This window comes from Protomyctophum parallelum (assembly GCF_964188405.1).
Source record: "Protomyctophum parallelum genome assembly, chromosome: 20".
NCBI lineage: Eukaryota > Metazoa > Chordata > Actinopteri > Myctophiformes > Myctophidae > Protomyctophum > Protomyctophum parallelum.
This window is the reverse complement of record NC_139718.1, coordinates 43049932-43067431: the sequence shown is the minus strand read 5'-3', so window position 1 is coordinate 43067431 and position 17500 is coordinate 43049932. Positions and strand designations below refer to the sequence as shown.

Below are 17500 nucleotides of genomic sequence, written 5' to 3'. Positions count from 1 at the left end.
ACACTTTTTTTTTACCCCTCCTCGCTTCATCAAGTATTTATCGTTTCATCTTCCGTTCGATATAGAACTTCTAAAAAAAACTTAAAAAAAAACACTCGTCTCCTTTTGCGGATGTTGTGTGTGTGGGGGGGGGGTGGGTGGAATTGAAGAGGCGTTGTTCATACAGGTGACGCGACGACGCAGCGGAACATGCGCCTAATTTACTGCATGTGTGGCGTGTGCGTGTGTGTGTGTGTGTGTGTGGGGAGAGGGCTTCAGCGTCTGTACCGCATCGCCTTGCCTTCCCGTGTCTTGCCTTAAGCATGAATTTTATTATACCGGCCAATAATTGTACTGCAGAAAATAGGAGAAAAAATCTGTTACTGTAAGCGGCGGTGGAAGAAGTACTTGCATGTTTTACTTGAGTGTGTGTATATAAAATCAATACTGCAAAGTAGAAATACTAGTAAAAGTACAAAAGTATTGCAGTCAAAATATACTTGAAAGTACAAAAAGTTAAAGTGCTTATTGTGCAGAATTTCGCAGGTTCAAAATGTATAAAAATAATATTTTGAAAATGGCAGAGCTACAGTATAATACGAGCTTGTAGATCTGCTAAATCTCCAAAGTAACTATAACCCATTCTGAACGGGAACCCATTTTGGTGTTAGCATCATGTTATGCTTTAGCTATTTAAAAATAGCAGATCTACAAGCTCGTAGTGCGCCACCGAGTGGCGCGCTACGAGCTTGTAGGTCTGCTATTTTTTGAAAAATCGAAGAACGACTGACATTTTTTAGAATCTGATCTCGGGTCAGAACGGGTTAATCAGACCAGTGTGTGTCCGGTGGAAACCTCGTATGAATCTGATCTCAGGTCAGAATGGGATAACTAAAGCTGTCGGTGGAGGAAAACGTACACTATTTGCCTCTGATATGTGGTGCAGTGGAAGTATTGAAAATTGGAAAAACTGTAAAAAAAAGTAAAAAAAAAAAAATCAAACTTCTGCTTAGTTATACTGTACGCTTATTTGAGCTTATAGATCGTCTATTTCCGCCGCGCCGTTGTACAGCGGAGGGTAAATCGCTGCAAAGTGCGCTATAGCCTCACGTTGCCCCCTGCTGTGCGTCGTGGAAGTGCACGTCGGTCTAATAATTCCACACCTGGCAGCTCCGAATCCCCTCGTCAGACCGCTGTTTTTATTTTTTTTATTTTTTTTATCCCACGATTTTGTAACCCATTCTTCACCCCTGTGTCAATCATCTAATGTGATCCTGGGCTCTACACACCCTCCACCAACCTAGTCCCCATATATGGGGGACAAGGGGAGACCAACCTAGTCCCCATATATGGGGGACAAGGGGAGACCAACCTAGTCCCCATATATGGGGGACAAGGGGAGACCAACCTAGTCCCCATATATGGGGGACAAGGGGAGACCAACCTAGTCCCCATATATGGGGGACATGGGGAGAGCAACGGACTTGAGCTCATGCTTCCTTCATGCCTGAGTGTCCAAGTTGCTCCTTTTTACACCTGACAGGGGGGAGTTTCCCTGGTTGGACGTACAGCGCGTGGAAGGAACACGTTATTCCAACCAGTTCCTTTCCCCTCCATCAGGCGTCCCGTGGCTGGCCAGGGGGAGGCAGTTTAGAGACCAGAGACCGCTGTTTTCTTTTCCCTGTCTAAACTGCTGTTGCTCCCACGCATATGCACACGCACGCACGCACGCACGCACGCACACACACACACACACACACACACACACACACACACACACACACACACACACACACACACACACACACCACCATTACTCGTCTCACTCACCATCAGGGAGACGGGTGAAGAGACGGAGAGAGAGAGATGGGGGGGGGGGGGGAGGGAGGGAGAGGGCAAGGAAGCATGAAAGGGGGGAGTTTGTGTGTGTGTGTGTGTGTGTGTGTGTGTGTGTGTGTGTGTGGCTGGCAGGCAGCTCGGGTGACATTGATCCTGTCTTGGTGAGAAAACGAGGGTGAGGTTATCTATACAGTACACACACTGTTATAGTTGCCGTTTTTTTGCCATTTTGAATGGCATTTTAATTAATTGGCTTATAGACTTCTCCTATATGCCCGTGGATTACCCAGTGACACTATATACGCTCCTTGTAGGTTCTCCGCAAGTCGCGTATACAGAGTACAAATATCAAGAATTGCAAATTAGCGCACATGCTTCTCCGCAGCCTCCCTCTTTCATCCTTTATCTCTCTCCCTCTCTCTCTCTCTCTCTCTCTCTCCTGCTCTCGCCTTCCCTTCCCCCCTACCATGTCTCCCTGTTACATCTCCCCCCCCCCCCCCCCCCCCCCCCCCCCAAACGCATTGTTCAGGGGGGGGGGGGGGGGCATGCGATGCGATGCGCGCAATCCATCTCATTTGCCCGGGCTGTGTTTAGGGCCCTCGCTTCGACAACGACGACGCAGCTGATGAAGGCAGTACGAAGGCGTATATAGCGGTGGAGTGGGGGGGAGGAGTGGAATCAGAAGGGATATCAAAAGGAACTAGTGGTGGTGGTCTCTTGTGGCCACGGCGAAGGAGGGAGGGAGCGAGACGGAGAGAGAGGCGATGCAGAGTCTGTATAGCTCCAGCTCCAGGCCCCCCCAGAGGGTTTGGGGTGAAGAGGAACACAGAGTCTTCTCTCTACTATACTGTACTAGTCTAGTAGCTGCACATGTCTTACAGGCTACTGCTACGACCGCACACAGCCCCCCCCCTCACTTTAACCCATTCTGACCTGAGATCAGATTCATAACGAGGTTTCCACTGGACACACGCTGGTCTGATGAACCCATTCTGACCTGAGATCAGATTTAAAAAAAAATCAGTCGTTCGATTTTTCAAAAAAATTGCAGACCTACAAGCTCGTATCGCGCCACTCGGTGGCGCGATATGAGCTTGTAGATCTGCTATTTTTTCAATAGCTAAAGCACGACATGATGCCAACACCAAAATGGATGCCCGGTCAGAATGGGATAAACAACACAGACATGTCTTTGCACTGGAAACATCCGTTCGGGGAGCTGCGCTTCTAGGCAGGATAGACTCCAGTGGTCGCCGCTCGGAGTGAAAGTGTTTTGTGAGACCTACTGGGAGAGGCGAGTGCCCAGGGGGGAGCGCTTTTTTGGGATTGGAGCCACTGCTATAAGACGGGGTCTCTTTTGCGGGAATTGGGCCAAATCCAGAGTGGAGGCATGTTCTCTTGTATTTGTATAGAAAGGCGTATTTCTACGTACAGGATAAAAATGAGCCCACGTGAGCCAGCTCTCTAATCCACGGTTGGGTATTATTAATGCGACATTTCTTTAAGTCGTCTGCAAACGTTCTTTTTTTTTGTGTCTGTCGGTTCCACATCGGCAGACACATCGTGCTTTAGCTATTGAAAAATAGCAGATCTACAAGCTCGTATTGCGCCACTCGGTGGCGCGATATGAGCTTGTAGATCTGCTATTTCGTGAAAAATGACATTTTTAGAATCTGATCTCGGGTCAGAATGGGTTCGTCAGACCAGCGTGTGTCCAGTGGAAACCTTCGTATGAATCTGATCTCAGGTCAGAATGGGTTAAAAGTGACTAGCCAACAGCACTTAGTCTGGCTGGCCCAGCATAATGTATAGATGCAGTGTACAGTCTATTAGCAGTAAATATGAACATGCTGTGCATCTACTACGGCTAATGAATGCATATTACAGGATATCGACACAGGAGTGTTTCGGCTTCATGCTTTTGTAAAGGATGTGAACTGAGAATTAAGAGTTCATCTGAACGGCAGAGTATTATTGTAGAATGTGGAGTCTGCGGGCCTGTATAGCCCCAATGAGGCAGATATACTGCCCAGACACTTTCACGACTCGACTGTCCCCGACGTCCGTGTTATCAGAAAATTGTTTGCTAACATTTTAGGCGAGAAATGGGCCATGAAAGTTGCTCAGTATCATATTTCATTTAACATTTAATGGCCCGGTTTTAAAATGTTTTAACAGCGTTTCGGAAAGCTGGAACACAGTTCATGTCACATTTTCTCAATGGCGACATTGTCTACGCAACCCATAGTCTCATACTTCCAATGTCAAGTGCTGCGTGCTCCATTTCCGGGTGCAGTACTTAGTTTAGACAGTTTTTGGTTTAGACTAGTCATTGGTTAGACCAGTCACTAGTCCTACAACTACAACCTATCTCAAACCCTCACCCTAAACCTAACCTCCCACGGGGCAGCACACCTAAACCTAACCTTCTAAAACGGTTAGTCCCAATACTTGATTCTGATTGGCTGGTTACCGTCACGTGACCGTTGTACATTTCACCGATGACCCACACCTTCAATCACTTTATATCATTCGCAGCTGATTCCACTTCTCTGTAGCTGTACTGGGGAAGGGGAGCGCTTGATTGCTTTACAAACACATGCCGTGCGGGCGTGTAAGCACCGCCCGGCTCATACAGTACGTGAATGTGTGAGGCAGCCCCGTGAATACATCAAGCGCTATTCTCCCGTCACATAGGCTACATGCCGAGCAAAACAAGGAAGTGATGTGGCTCACTCTGGTGGCGCAAAGCGTAGCTACTTTTGTGAATGTAATAGTTTTATTAGGTTAATATTGCTATATGTTTGTAACCGTTTTAGAAAAGCAATAAGCCACTCGAGGCCCCAGCTCACCGGGTATTTTACAATGGCTGGGGGCGTAGGCTAGGGCATTCATCAAAAAATCGATTTATCGATTTATCTATAAATTATCACGAGTCGACTCGCAGCAGAAGCGAGTCGAAAGTTGAGTTTTTTTTTTTTTTTTTTTTCCCTTTTTTCATTGCATTCAGAACGCGCCCTTAATTAAAAACCAAATGCAGCTGTGTAGTCTATGTGGCTCTCAGCGCGCGGTGTCCCACTATTGAGACTGGCTGAAGTCTGTTTGAACTGCGCTGTGTCAGAGAAGTAACAGATAGAAGCACGCAAACGTTACCCCCAAACGATATCCCCCTCACCTCCGTGCTGGAAATATAACGTCTGTGTTCCCGAGGCTACATTCATGCTGACGCAATGACTGTCTGTTTCTGGCTAAGCTTTACGCGCAGCGCACATGAACCTCTCCGTCTCCGGTCAGTGCGGGTTGTTGTTTATTTGCATGGCTCAGAAAATGAGTAACAAACTAACATGAGAACGTTATCGAGTTGTGGAGGAGGAGGAGGAGAATAATAATGTAAGTTATATCTCTTATTGTGTTCTCGGTGCTGCTGTTGCGCTGTGTGCCAATACCACTACTTTACCTGGATAACATCATCTTTTGATTCTTTTCATTTTGACATGATTCACATGAAATAATAATCCTGTACCGGAACCGCATGTAGCGTTTGGTTTCATTAACGCAATCGTCACAAAATAGCCTACAGCTGCTGCTGCTAAAGATACCAAAGATTGGACATTTTTAAACGACGCAAAACTTAGAATTCCCCTCTTGCGTACCAGTGCCACGTGTCCCGCGGACCGGCACCGGTGTTTGGGAACCTCTGATATAGAAGATACATGCACTGTGACTGTGTCATATTGGAGAGGCCACTGAATGCGCAGACAGTGCTTTGTTTGACATGCTCCGTATTTGAGCGCGCGGCAGCTCCGCCCGCCCTTGTTAAATCCCCCCCCCCCCCCGCGCGCGTCCGCGTCGCAAGTAATCGCAATCAAAACTATTATCAAAACCCTTTTGTCTTTCTAATCCAGTCTGACGGAGTGTCGCAGGTTCGAGTCCCGATCACGGCCATCTTTGCCGCACGTCACTCCCCATCTTATACACTATCAAAGAAAAAGCCCCAAAAATATCTTAAATAATTGTGGTACTATACGCTATCAAAAACTATTTCTGTTGCACTATATGTTATCGGACATTTTTGTTTACTATGTAGGTGAAATGGAGGTCGATGGGGGAATGGTGGTCCTTTGTTATCGTCTTCTTGGTTTTGGTGTCTTGCACAAGGACACTTGATCTCAGGAATCTGCGTCACGTGATCTCAGGAACGGCTGGTGATCGAACCGTGAACTTTGTTTGGGGTGAAGGCATATACGTAGATGATGAAATGATGAGTCTTCAACATGGAGTAGACGTATGGGTCATATTGACATAACTCTACCAAGTAATACAATTGTTTTGCAGAGATAATAATAATAATAATAATAAAACTTTATTTGTATAGCACCTTTCATGACATCAAATGCAGCTCAAAGTGCTTTACAGAACAATGGAGAATAAAATAAAAGCAAAGCATAAAAGAAAAGCAAGGCAACGACATTAAAAAACAAGCAGTAATGCAATACAGTGAGGACATGAATAACAAGAAATATAAGATCACTTAAAGGCAATGTTGTAGAAGTGGGTCTTGAGCTGAGCTTTAAAAATGTCTACAGAGGCTGCCTGACGAAGGTACAGTGGGAGCTTGTTCCATGCCGATGGCCCGTAGAAGCAAAAAGCTGCTTCCCCGTATTTTTTAGTTGCCATTTTTTAGGCAAAGCGAGCAGGCCAGCAGTGGAAGACCTTAGCGGGCGGTTTGGGACATATTTAGGCAAGCAGTCATGTAGGTAGGAAGGTGCGAGACCATTGAGGGCTTTATAGACAAGTAAAATAATTTTAAAATCAATCCTAAAAACAACCGGAAGCCAGTGCAGTGATGCCAAAACTGGAGTAATATGTTCTCTCATCTAGTTCTAGTTCTAGATTTTAAGTCCCGCCACAGCGGGACTTAAAATCACACCCGTGTGAACTGAGCGGTGCAACTCCCCACTCCCCCCCCCCCCTCCTCTTCTCTCTCTCTCTCTCTCTCTCTCTCTCTCTCTCTCTTAGAACGTGAACAATAGCATCTCAATTCTGGGTGGGGGGAGGGGGGGGGGGGCGGGGGGACATTAGCCGAAAATAGCTGATCTCACAATGTGTTACTTTGCAACGTCTTGTGAGCTTGTAGATTGGTTATTATCGGTGTACAGCTAGGGGGGGGGGGGGGGGGGGGAGGGGTCGACCAAAGCATGTAGGGTTTAAGTGTTCAATCAGTTAAGGCCCGCAATCTGTGCAAGATTATTTTAATCAAATCTTTGTAGTGGAATTTCCCCCGTTTACTTTACGTTATTACAGCGGTGCCCTTGAGTGACAGACTGTGATGAGCCTTTGACCCATTCTGACCTGAGATCAGATTCTATAAACGTCTTCTACATCCTGACAGTTTTCTGATAAAGCTATGTTTCTATGTCAGTCGTTCTTCGATTTTTCAAAAATAGCAGACCTACAAGCTCGTATCGCGCCACTCGGTGGCGCGATACGAGCTTGTAGATCTGCTATTTTTCAATAGCTAAAGCACGACATGATGCTAACACCAAAATGGGTGCCCGTTCAGAATGGGTTAATCTCCAGAGCTGCATTAATGGAAGCGTTCGTTCCACTGTGGCTCTGTGGCCCCGACGTCCCTTTGAACACATATCGGATCTCGTGCCTTGTCACAATGTGCCTGGGAGAAGGAGAAAGTGCAATTAACTAGTGCTATTGTAAAGTGTGTGTGTGCGCGTGTGTGTGTGTGTGTGTGTGTGTGTGTGTGTGTGTGTGTGTGTGTGTGTGTGTTTTGAGGCTGGGCTATAATGACTTAAAATTACTATCGGGGATCATGTAAAACGTCTGCCTCGATTCCGACTAATATTCTTTAAAGGTATATTCAGTGATTTCACTTAATTCAAATATCACTTATTTTTTTGTTTTGTTGTGATAATCCTCCCTACTATAAAGTGTGCTGGCCATATAAGGAGTTCCTCCCTGTCCCCAGTTAACCCCTGGGGGTAAAAAAAACCTTTTTCGTTTTTGACTCTCTATCCTGATTGGACGAAAGGCTGGGTCCCACAGCCAAAAACGAAACCTAAGGTTTTTTGAGTGAAATCACTGAATATACCTTTAATGGTGAAAGTGGCAGATCATACCAGATCAACCCGTCGCGTTAGCCATGCGCTGAGAGCTTGTAGATCAGCTAATTCCGTACGTCGCCATTGTACAACTATAAGTATAACACAGGGTTCAGTGCTTAATAATCACACCTAACAAATCTAGTCGAGTATTTTCGAAGGCTGGACAATAATGTTGTTGTTGTATCGTTGTCGATATGTGTCGTTCTCGCAATATCGGTATCGCAAAAGGGCAACGCTATCGCAATATGATATATCCTCGATACATCGTGAGTGATATTGACTTATTTTGCAGGTTTTTTTGAATAATTTGTTTTCAATGTTTTCAAACACTTAAAGTAACGGTAATATCGTATCTCGTATTGATACCGCAGTATTTGGCCGAAATTATATGACATTTTGTCCATATCGTGCATCCCTAGTGTTTTCATGTCGATTCGTTGATATACATTATAATTATACGAGACAAATTTGATTAAGCTGCAAGCTAAATGTAGGAATAAGTCTGTGTTATTGCTCTGATGCCAGACCGTGAGTCCCCGGTTCCAATCCCCGCTAGCTGTCACTGCTCCGCTCTCTGCCCTGTTTCTCTCTCTCTCTCTCTCTTCACGCTTCACTGACTCTGTCTGAGTAAAGGTTGGAAAAGAATGGCACACACACACACACACACACACACAAAATGGTTGGTTGGTCATATTATTTGTTAGGGTTAATGTAAGAGTCGGGGGGTGAATTATGGGATAATAATAGGAATGCGATGTCCCAAAAATTTTTCTAAATCAACGTGTGTCCGTGTCTGTATATGTGTCTGTATATGTGTCTGTATATGTGCAATCGTGTGCACGTGTATACAAGAATAATTATCTTTGTGCGCTCGTACATGCAACTGCATGGAATTGTGCACGTATGCGGCGTGTTAGTTTAGTGGTCGGCTAGACCCAAGACTGTGGGGTGCATCCACACACACATCATTATAAAGTTTTATTCTCTCCAGCCGACCGTAACAATGGAAACCACAAATGAGAGTGGAAATTCTCCTGTGTGTGTGTGTGTGTGTGTGTGTGTGTGTGTGTGTGTGTGTGTGTGTGTGTGTGTGTGTGTGTGTGTGTGTGTGTGTGTGTGTGTGTGTGTGTGTGTGTGCGTGTGCGTGTGCGTGCGTGCGCGTGTGGCTCTATTCGACAGCAGGTGAGAGTAGAGGGGATTGACTCTTGACACCGCTTGTTAGCAGAGGAATGGGAATTGTCTCGCTGTCCCCCTGGGCCTGGGGACGGAACCATGTAGCTGTCTCACTCTCCCCGGGGACAGAACCATGGAGCTGTCTCACTGTCCCCGGGGACAGAACCATGGAGCTGTCTCACTGTCCCCGGGGACAGAACCATGGAGCTGTCTCACCGTACACTGAACACTTTTGTACATTATGTTGTTCAAGGTTTCTTTATTTTTGTCTCCCGAAGGAGAAATTTGTCTTGGACCCCAAGGACCCGCCCTGCAGCATACAGATACAATACAATACAATACAATACAAGACAAGACAATACAATACAAGACAATAAAGGTACACAGTGACCCGTACAACATTTAAATACACACACACACACACACCAACATACCTAGTGCAAAAAGGAGAAGAACATCCTCACCTCATAACCTTCGACCCCTATACCCTGTCTGCCCTCTGCAAGGACTCTGTTAAGGAGTGTGATTGACAGAGGGACAAAGGAATGCTTGTACCTATTATTATATTTGCACGCATGGACCTCGTACCTGCCTCCCAACCTGCGGAATGACCAAACCTGCCCCGCCACGACTGCACGACTCGAGGCGAAAATATGCCCCGTTGTTCAAACGGTATAGCAGACTCTCAAGCAAACGACGTGTTGCGGAATGCGACGCGTTGTGAGCTTGTAGGTCTGCTATTTACGTCGCAGTCTGGACACTCACATCTTCACCTTGCACTCCACATTCCCTATATCATTTCTTGTTGTCTGTTTTGCTAGTTATACTATGCATATATTGTATGTTGGTTACTCGTTCATATAATGTTTTGTTATATGAATTAAATGGGCCGACACTTTGCTGACCAGAAGTTCTAAGAATGCTCGAATCCTAACTTATATATTATTTACCTATTATTGTAGTTACTTTGTAGTTCTGTTTTTTTATGGGGGGGGGTTTTGTGCGACAATTTACCCTGTTGTTTGTTGGCGTTTACTCTAGCCTTGCTCTTTGTAAGGCGCTCTAAATGCCCTACATTGTAATTTGAGTACTGTTTGACTTCAAACACATCCAAATTATGTGGTTTACTGACTGTCAGAGAGCGTGTTTCTGTGCCAAGTTTTATTTCTAGGGCTTGGGGAGAGTATCTAGGGAAAGCGTTCCGTTTATGCTCTACATTTTGGTGTGGTAATGGCCTCCCGTTTATGTGACGGTCCATGTTTCGTTCATTCTCCATGTGTGTTGCCACTCTGCCCCCGCCTGGGGCACAGTGAGCAGAGAGCACATGGCACACACACACACACACACACACACACACACACACACAAATAAAATGTAAATCATTGGGCAGGGCGGCACATATAGCTCGTTACGTTACTACAGAGCTGTTGTAGTGCTCGACACGACGGAATGGAACAGTTCGCTGGAGTAATGGCTGTCAAAGCGAACTGCCAAAGTACCACTACGTTTTGTGTAACTGCATTATAAGCAGCGGCCAGCAGCGACACATAAATACTCACCTTTCTTTCTCCCCCCCCCCCCCCCCCCCTTTCAAGTATAAACATAAACCTCCTTGCCAAAGGCTCCACCGTTGCTGCAACCTCTTAACCCCCTGCGATTGAGAACCGCAATTATCCGCGCCGTGTCGCTGTGTTTCGCTGACTGCTTATTTCTTCTCTCTTTGTCACCCCCCCTCCCCCTCCCCACACACCCCCTCCTCCTCTCATCTCTTCACCACACACACAGAGAAGGAGAAACGAGTGAAATCCGGATCCTCGGACGGGGAGGGAGCCGGCAGCTCCCAGTCGGACAGCTCGGCCAGTCTGGGAAGTCTGAAGGGAGGAGGTGAGTGTCTGTCTGTCTGTCTGTCTGTCAACATGTCACACATCTTCTGACTCCCTTTGCCACCCCCCCCCCACACACACACACACACACACACACTCCCCCAATCCTCACTGACATCACCGCCTCGGGGGGGAACAACAACTGCTATTCAACCCCCGGCTCAGCCGTGAGGCCTATATAGGTTCAGCCTATTTTTCTTTTTCTTTTTTTTTCTTTTTTTTTTGTTGCCTCGGGTCATCTCACGATGATGTGCGATAATAATTCCCTCGGATGCCCGTTGTTTTCCCAGGATCTGTTGTCATTGGATATTAGCCATTGTATACTTCCACGTTTGACATTTGTGGGACAAATATAACCCTCTAACACCCGCATTAATTTCTTCTTGCAAAAAATTGATTTCAACCTTACTACTACTTTGTACTACTAGGACTAAGACTAAAAAATAGGTTAAAAAAAATAAAAAAAAATAAAGTTTGATGAAAAGATTATAATAATTATATAATAATATAATAAATTAATAATTTACATTTTGGGGGATATCTTTCACAATAATGAATAAAACATGTTCTAGACATTCTAATGATCACAAAAAAAACATATATTACAATTATTTTACCTACTTTTATTAGGGTAAAGGTCAAAAGTCTTAGGTTAAATTATTTTCAAAATTGCACAGAGTCCAGACATTTTTTATTTGTGTGAATTTGTGTGAAAATTGTTGCTAAAAAGCAAGGCAACGCTTTGTCGATATAGAACTACAAGCTCACGACATTGCGTCGCAAAACCCCGCGAGCTTGTTGACGGACTTGACTATCTTTGCTGCTTCGACAAAATATTATGTAACGAGAAATGTAGAAGGTCTTTGAGAACGTTTTTTTTTCTCTACAATGATATGCCCAAAATGGGGACAATAATAAGTGGTTAATGGTGGTGGTGGTAATAAAATAAAAAATAAATCATGGTTCGCCCCTTGGCTGCATCGTTAGCATTTCCCTTCAAGCTGTTTGTGGAGCGGTGCAACTATCTTTGACAGTCTGACAGCAGCTCTGAACAACAGGAAGTGCTCTTTGTTTGGGAGGAGGAGGAGGAGGAGGAGGAGGAGGAGGAGGAGGAGGAGGAGGAGGAGGAGGAGGAGGACGATGCACATTTTCCAAGTCACTCTTCACTGGCATCCTATTAGCAGACTCGTTCCATGGCAGTGCTGGAAGAAGCACTCACTTTTAGTTTTTTTAACCCATTCTGACCTGAGATCAGATTCTATAAAAATGTCTCCTACACATCCTGACAGTTTTCTGAAAAAGCCATGTTTCCGTGTCGGTCGTTCTTCGATTTTTCAAAAATAGCAGACCTACAAGCTCGTAGCGCGCCACTCGGTGGCGCGCTATGAGCTTGTAGATCTGCTATTTTTCAATAGCTAAAAAAGCATAATGTAATGCTAACACCAAAAGGGGCTCCCGCCCCAAAATGGGTATCAACACTGCAACAACGAGTACTGTAGGAGTCCCATATTCAAAATGTGCTTGAGTAAAAGTACAAAAGCATTTCAGCATGTATTCATTTAAAGTCTTTTGAAAATAGCAGATCTACAAGCTCGCAGCGCGTTGCGACGCGTTGTGTCGTGAGCTTGTAGATCGTATTTGCCTCTGAGACGATGTAGCGCAGTAGAAGTATAAAGTAATTGGAATAGGAAATGCACCAGATAAGTATTAAGATTGATACCTCAACAATGTACATGAGTACAGTACTTGAGTAAATGTACTTGGTTACTTTTCTTGTAACCAACGGCGCTCTCTCATATGGCGAGTTACCTGCTTTAATCAACATTATAAACGGGGTCGCACACAACAAGAAAGCATTTTAACTCGTATTTTCTACACCACAAATGGACAGACGTTTCGGCTGTTATTTCTCTAAGTCTGTTGTCTTCAAATGTGGACATTCTTCTTCTTGTTGAGTGGTGCAACCACTCCAAGGAACAGCAATGTCCGTGTCTGCCTATGTGCATGGTCATGAGCGCCAGTATATGACTATAGGGTACCAGTAGGGGCGCTGTTCTGCCAGAGAGAGAGAGATAGTATTAGTGCTGCAATGTTGAGAGAGAGAGAGAGAGAGAGAGAGAGAGAGAGAGAGAGACTCAGTTCACACAGGTGTGATTTTTTGTTGTCAGGAAACCTGACCAGCGAAAGCTCATGAAATGTTAGAAGACCTAGTCATGCATGAGTCATATACCGAGGACCTGGTCCTGATTGGCTGCCACACACGCTGCCGTCATGTATTGGCTACTCGGGTCACATGACCGGGTAACGGGGAAGCAGGTGACGGAAACCTTTAGAGTCACCCAATGTTATGTAACGTCATGTTATGATTGAGACCGGCCGGTTGAGAGGAGCGTTCGTTTACTAAAATAAAGAAACCAGCGATTCTTTCACCTGACAAATATCACTATGTGATCATTTCTTTTTTGTTTTCTTGGTCGGCAGCAGATGGTTGTATTGTAACCGAAACGTCTAGAAAATAAAACGGTTAGAATGCTTTCTTGGTGTGTGTGTGTGCGACCCTTTACCTTGGGTTACTCTCCACCGCTGTGATCCGGGGGCATGACATGGCGTTGACGGTAACTGAGGTAGAGATAGCCTTAAGGCCTCATTAACTCCCGTCTGTATGCCATGCTCTCTCGGATAAGATGAGAATCGTCATTTTAACCCCCGGCGGCACAATGGCTCTGCACTGCGTATACGTCTCTAGACAGCCCCTCCCCCCTCTTCTCATCAATTGTTTATTTGAAGCCTGTGTGCCTTTTTTCCTCCTTCTCCCGTCTGTCCCCCTGTGTGTGTGTGCGTGTGTGCGTGTGTGCGCGTGTGTGTGTGTGCGCGTGTGTGTGTGTGTGTGTGTGTGCGTGTGTGTGTGTGCGTGTGTGTGTGCGTGTGTGTGTGTCTGTGTGCGTCTCTGGGGACCATAGGATTTAAAAATAAACATTACACACAAGGTTCAAGGTTTCTTTGTTGTTGCATCTCGTGTACAGGTACACAAGAAGTAAAAGTCTTTGTTCTGATTCCTCAGACATTGTAGCAGCAATAATAGTAATGATAATACTATACATTATTATTGCAATGATATACATACAATGATACAGTAACAAGGACAATATTGATTAAAAATAAGACAAGGAATACTTAGCAACATTATCAAAAACAGTTTGACCATTGGTTCTTGCCCTTTAAAACCCATTCTGGGCGGGAACCCCTATTGGTATCTTACCCCCTCAGGCCGGGAACCCATATTTGGGTTCTGTACAGTATGTACAGTATTCAAAAATGTAATTTCTTTGATGCCGCTATATAAATATTTGAAGTTTTTCAGAAACCTTAGGTCAGGATTTAGAGGCGTTTTTAGAATCGGCCTTAGGCCTAAATGGGTTAAGGAGTTTGATGGTGCTGTGTGCAAGGTTCTTACTTTTATCAGTTCTAAACATCCACAGCCAGTGTTCTTGGCACTGTTTAGCGCCTCAGGCTCTGACCTCAGACCAGCAGTAATGGGAGGAACAGAGCACAGGTAGAGAGACCAGGCTTGGGTGTGGGCATTAACATTTTGTTGTTCCCTGGTCTTGTCTCATTCGCAAGCCTTTTCACGAGTGTCGATACAGATCTAAATATAATTAGTAATATAAACTACTACTAATACTACTAAATAAAAATATGAATAAATATCACAATCTGTGTAGATCTGTAAATCTGACTGTCTAGTTTATTTCCATCACTTTGTGTCGAATGTGATGCACGGTGCAGTCAAACTCAAACTGCCATTTCCAGATGGCATTCTCAAGTATTCTCGCACATCTGACTTATAGTGATTCCTTCGTGGTGGTTATTTAACCCATTTTGGTGTTAGCATCATGTTATGCTTTAGCTATTTTAAAAATAGCAGATCTACAAGCTCATAGCGCGCCACCGAGTGGCGCGATATGAGCTTGTAGGTCTGCTATTTTTTGATAAATTCGAAGAACGACTGACATTTTTAGAATCTGATCTCAGGTCAGAATGGGTTAATCAGACCAGTGTGTGTCCAGTGGAAACCTCGTATGAATCTGATCCCAGGTCGGAATGGGTTAACACATTTTGGGGTAACATGTTCACATTCTTCCCATGATACATTTACAATGATGGAAGATAAAATACTTTGGGACCGGCCATCTGCGAATCGGAGGTTGATCCTTGGCTCCTCCAGGCTTTGTGTCACCTGGTTAAGCGTCCCTGAGCAGGACACTTAAGCCCCGATTTCTCCCCTGTGCGCTCAGTCTGAGCAGGCAGCAATGTCCCTTCTGGGATCACTACAAAACACCACTTCTATATTGCACAGTCCAAGGCAGCAGGCTGTGATTGCGGGGATAAATTAAACCTTTCAACCTTAACCCTCTAAGACCCAGCGTTGCTTTTTAGCAACAATTTTATTTTATTTAATTACTAAATTATAAATTTTTTCTGTTCTTTTTTCACCTAAACGTCATCAGTGATGTTCATTGCAATGCCATTTCAATGCCATTGGTCATGATATTTGCATATAAATATCCCCCACAGAGGCTGAAATTCACACAAATAAAAAATGTCTGGACTCTTAAGACTTTTGACCTTTACCCTAATAAAAGTAGGTAAAATAATTGTAATATATGTAATAAATATATATTTTTTGTGATCATTAGAATGTCTAGAACATGTTTTATTCATTATTGTGAAAGATATCCCCAAAATGTAAATTATTAATTTATTATATTATTATATAATTATTATACATCTTTCATCAAACTTTATTTTTTTTATTTTTTTTAACATATTTTTTAGTCTTAGTCCTAGTAGTACAAAGTAGTAGTAAGGTTGACATCTATTTTTTGCAAGTAGAAATTAATGCGGGTGTTAGAGGGTTAACCACATGAAGTCTATAGCGTCCCTATTCTGGGGGGGTGGGGGTGTACAATCGGCCAAAATAGCCGATGTACAAGCTCACAACGTGTCGAGTTGCGACGCGTTGCGTGCTTGTAGATGTGCGGAATGCTAATGGACCTAGTTTTGCTTTACGTAGAGCCCTTAGGGCACTTTGGTCAATTAAGTATATAGGGTTTAAGTGGTTAAAAACATCACTTTTTAGTTTTTACTAGTGCCACAGGTTCCTGGCGAACGGAACCATGTTGGGACTGACAAAGCAGTTTGAGGAGGACGATCTGCTATGTTTTCCAGGACACCGGCCCAGAGAAGCTCGGCATCACCGAGCTTGCCGTGTTTGGAGCTCACGATGTTTCGGAGTTGTATCCCGTCAAGCATTCAGCATGACTTTTTTTCTTTTCTTTAAGATATCTTTTTTTTAAGATATAGGCCACCGCCTGGGCCCAGCATGACTTTTGACCAACCCTGTAATGGCTCTTCCTGTCAAATAGCCCAATCGTATGGCAGGGTAGCCGTCTTTTCCAAAAGAGTTTTCAGTGTCGACCCGCGTGCTCGTGTGTGTGTGTGTGTGTGTGTGTGTGTGTGTGTGTGTGTGTGTGTGTGTGTGTGTGTGTGTGTGTGTGTGTGTGTGTGTGTGTGTGTGTGTGTGTGTGTGTGTGTGTGTGTGTGTGTGTGTGTGTGTGTGTGTGTGTGTGTGTGTGTGTGTGTGTGTGTGCGTGTGTGTGTGTTTTGAGGCTGGGCTACAATGACTTAAAATTACTATCGGGATTAAGCAAAACGTCTGCCTCGATTTCCGGCTAATAATTATTTAAAGCGCTTTAACTGAAGGCTATATTTATGCACCATTCTATACCGTCTGGTCTGATAGAATGCACCCTCCTTCATCAGAGAAGGGCCGTCAGACTGTGGGATAAGTGTGTGCTGTTGTCTGAGGTGATTCAGCTTTATTCGACAAACACGATAGCCCCCCCTCCCCCCCATCTTCCTGCCAGTCACATTATCTTCTGCATGTGTAAGGTGTCGGCCTCCTGCATGCTTGCATGCCTTCCCCCTGAGTCAGCATGTGGCTACGGAATACAGTCGCTCCAGTGTGCTCTCCTCTCCCACTGCTCTAGAATAACACGAGCACATGTACTCAAGTATGCTGTACTTGGGAGTACAATTCTCTTTTTTCTTTTTACTTTAGTGGATTATTTCCCATTTTCAATACTTTTACTTGTACTCCTCCACACTTCAGAGGCAAACATTGCACCTTTGACGCCACTGCAATTATTTGAAAATGTCTGTTACTTTGTGGATTTTAGATTATTATTATTATTATTACAACACATAAATTAACCACTTGGAGTCCCCTAAACTTGGACTATTTGAAAATGGCCAATCTACAAGCGGTTCGCGACGCGACCCGCTTGTAGATCTGCTATTCTTTTTAATACATTTTAGACATAACGACGACTTGTGAAATGGAACATTCTGCATAATCGGTACTTTTACTTTTGATAATTTGCCAATTTTGATTACCAGACTTTCACTTTCACGCGACAAGAGCGTCTCTACCTTGCGGTATCGATA

At 44.5% G+C, this 17500-nt stretch overlaps 1 protein-coding gene across 3 annotated transcripts in view; it reads left to right on the top strand.

The window, feature by feature from the left end:
- Positions 1-17500, top strand: part of ldlrap1b (low density lipoprotein receptor adaptor protein 1b) — a 113743-nt gene that overhangs the window by 75328 nt on the left and 20915 nt on the right. For all 3 annotated transcript variants that reach the window (XR_014570867.1, XM_083792314.1, XM_083792315.1), the window contains exon 6: positions 10896-10994. Coding sequence is in view for 2 of the 3 variants with exons in the window: in XM_083792314.1 (XP_083648440.1) it covers positions 10896-10994 (99 nt within the window). In the remaining variant the exon portion in view is untranslated. The remainder of the gene's footprint in view (positions 1-10895; positions 10995-17500) is intronic.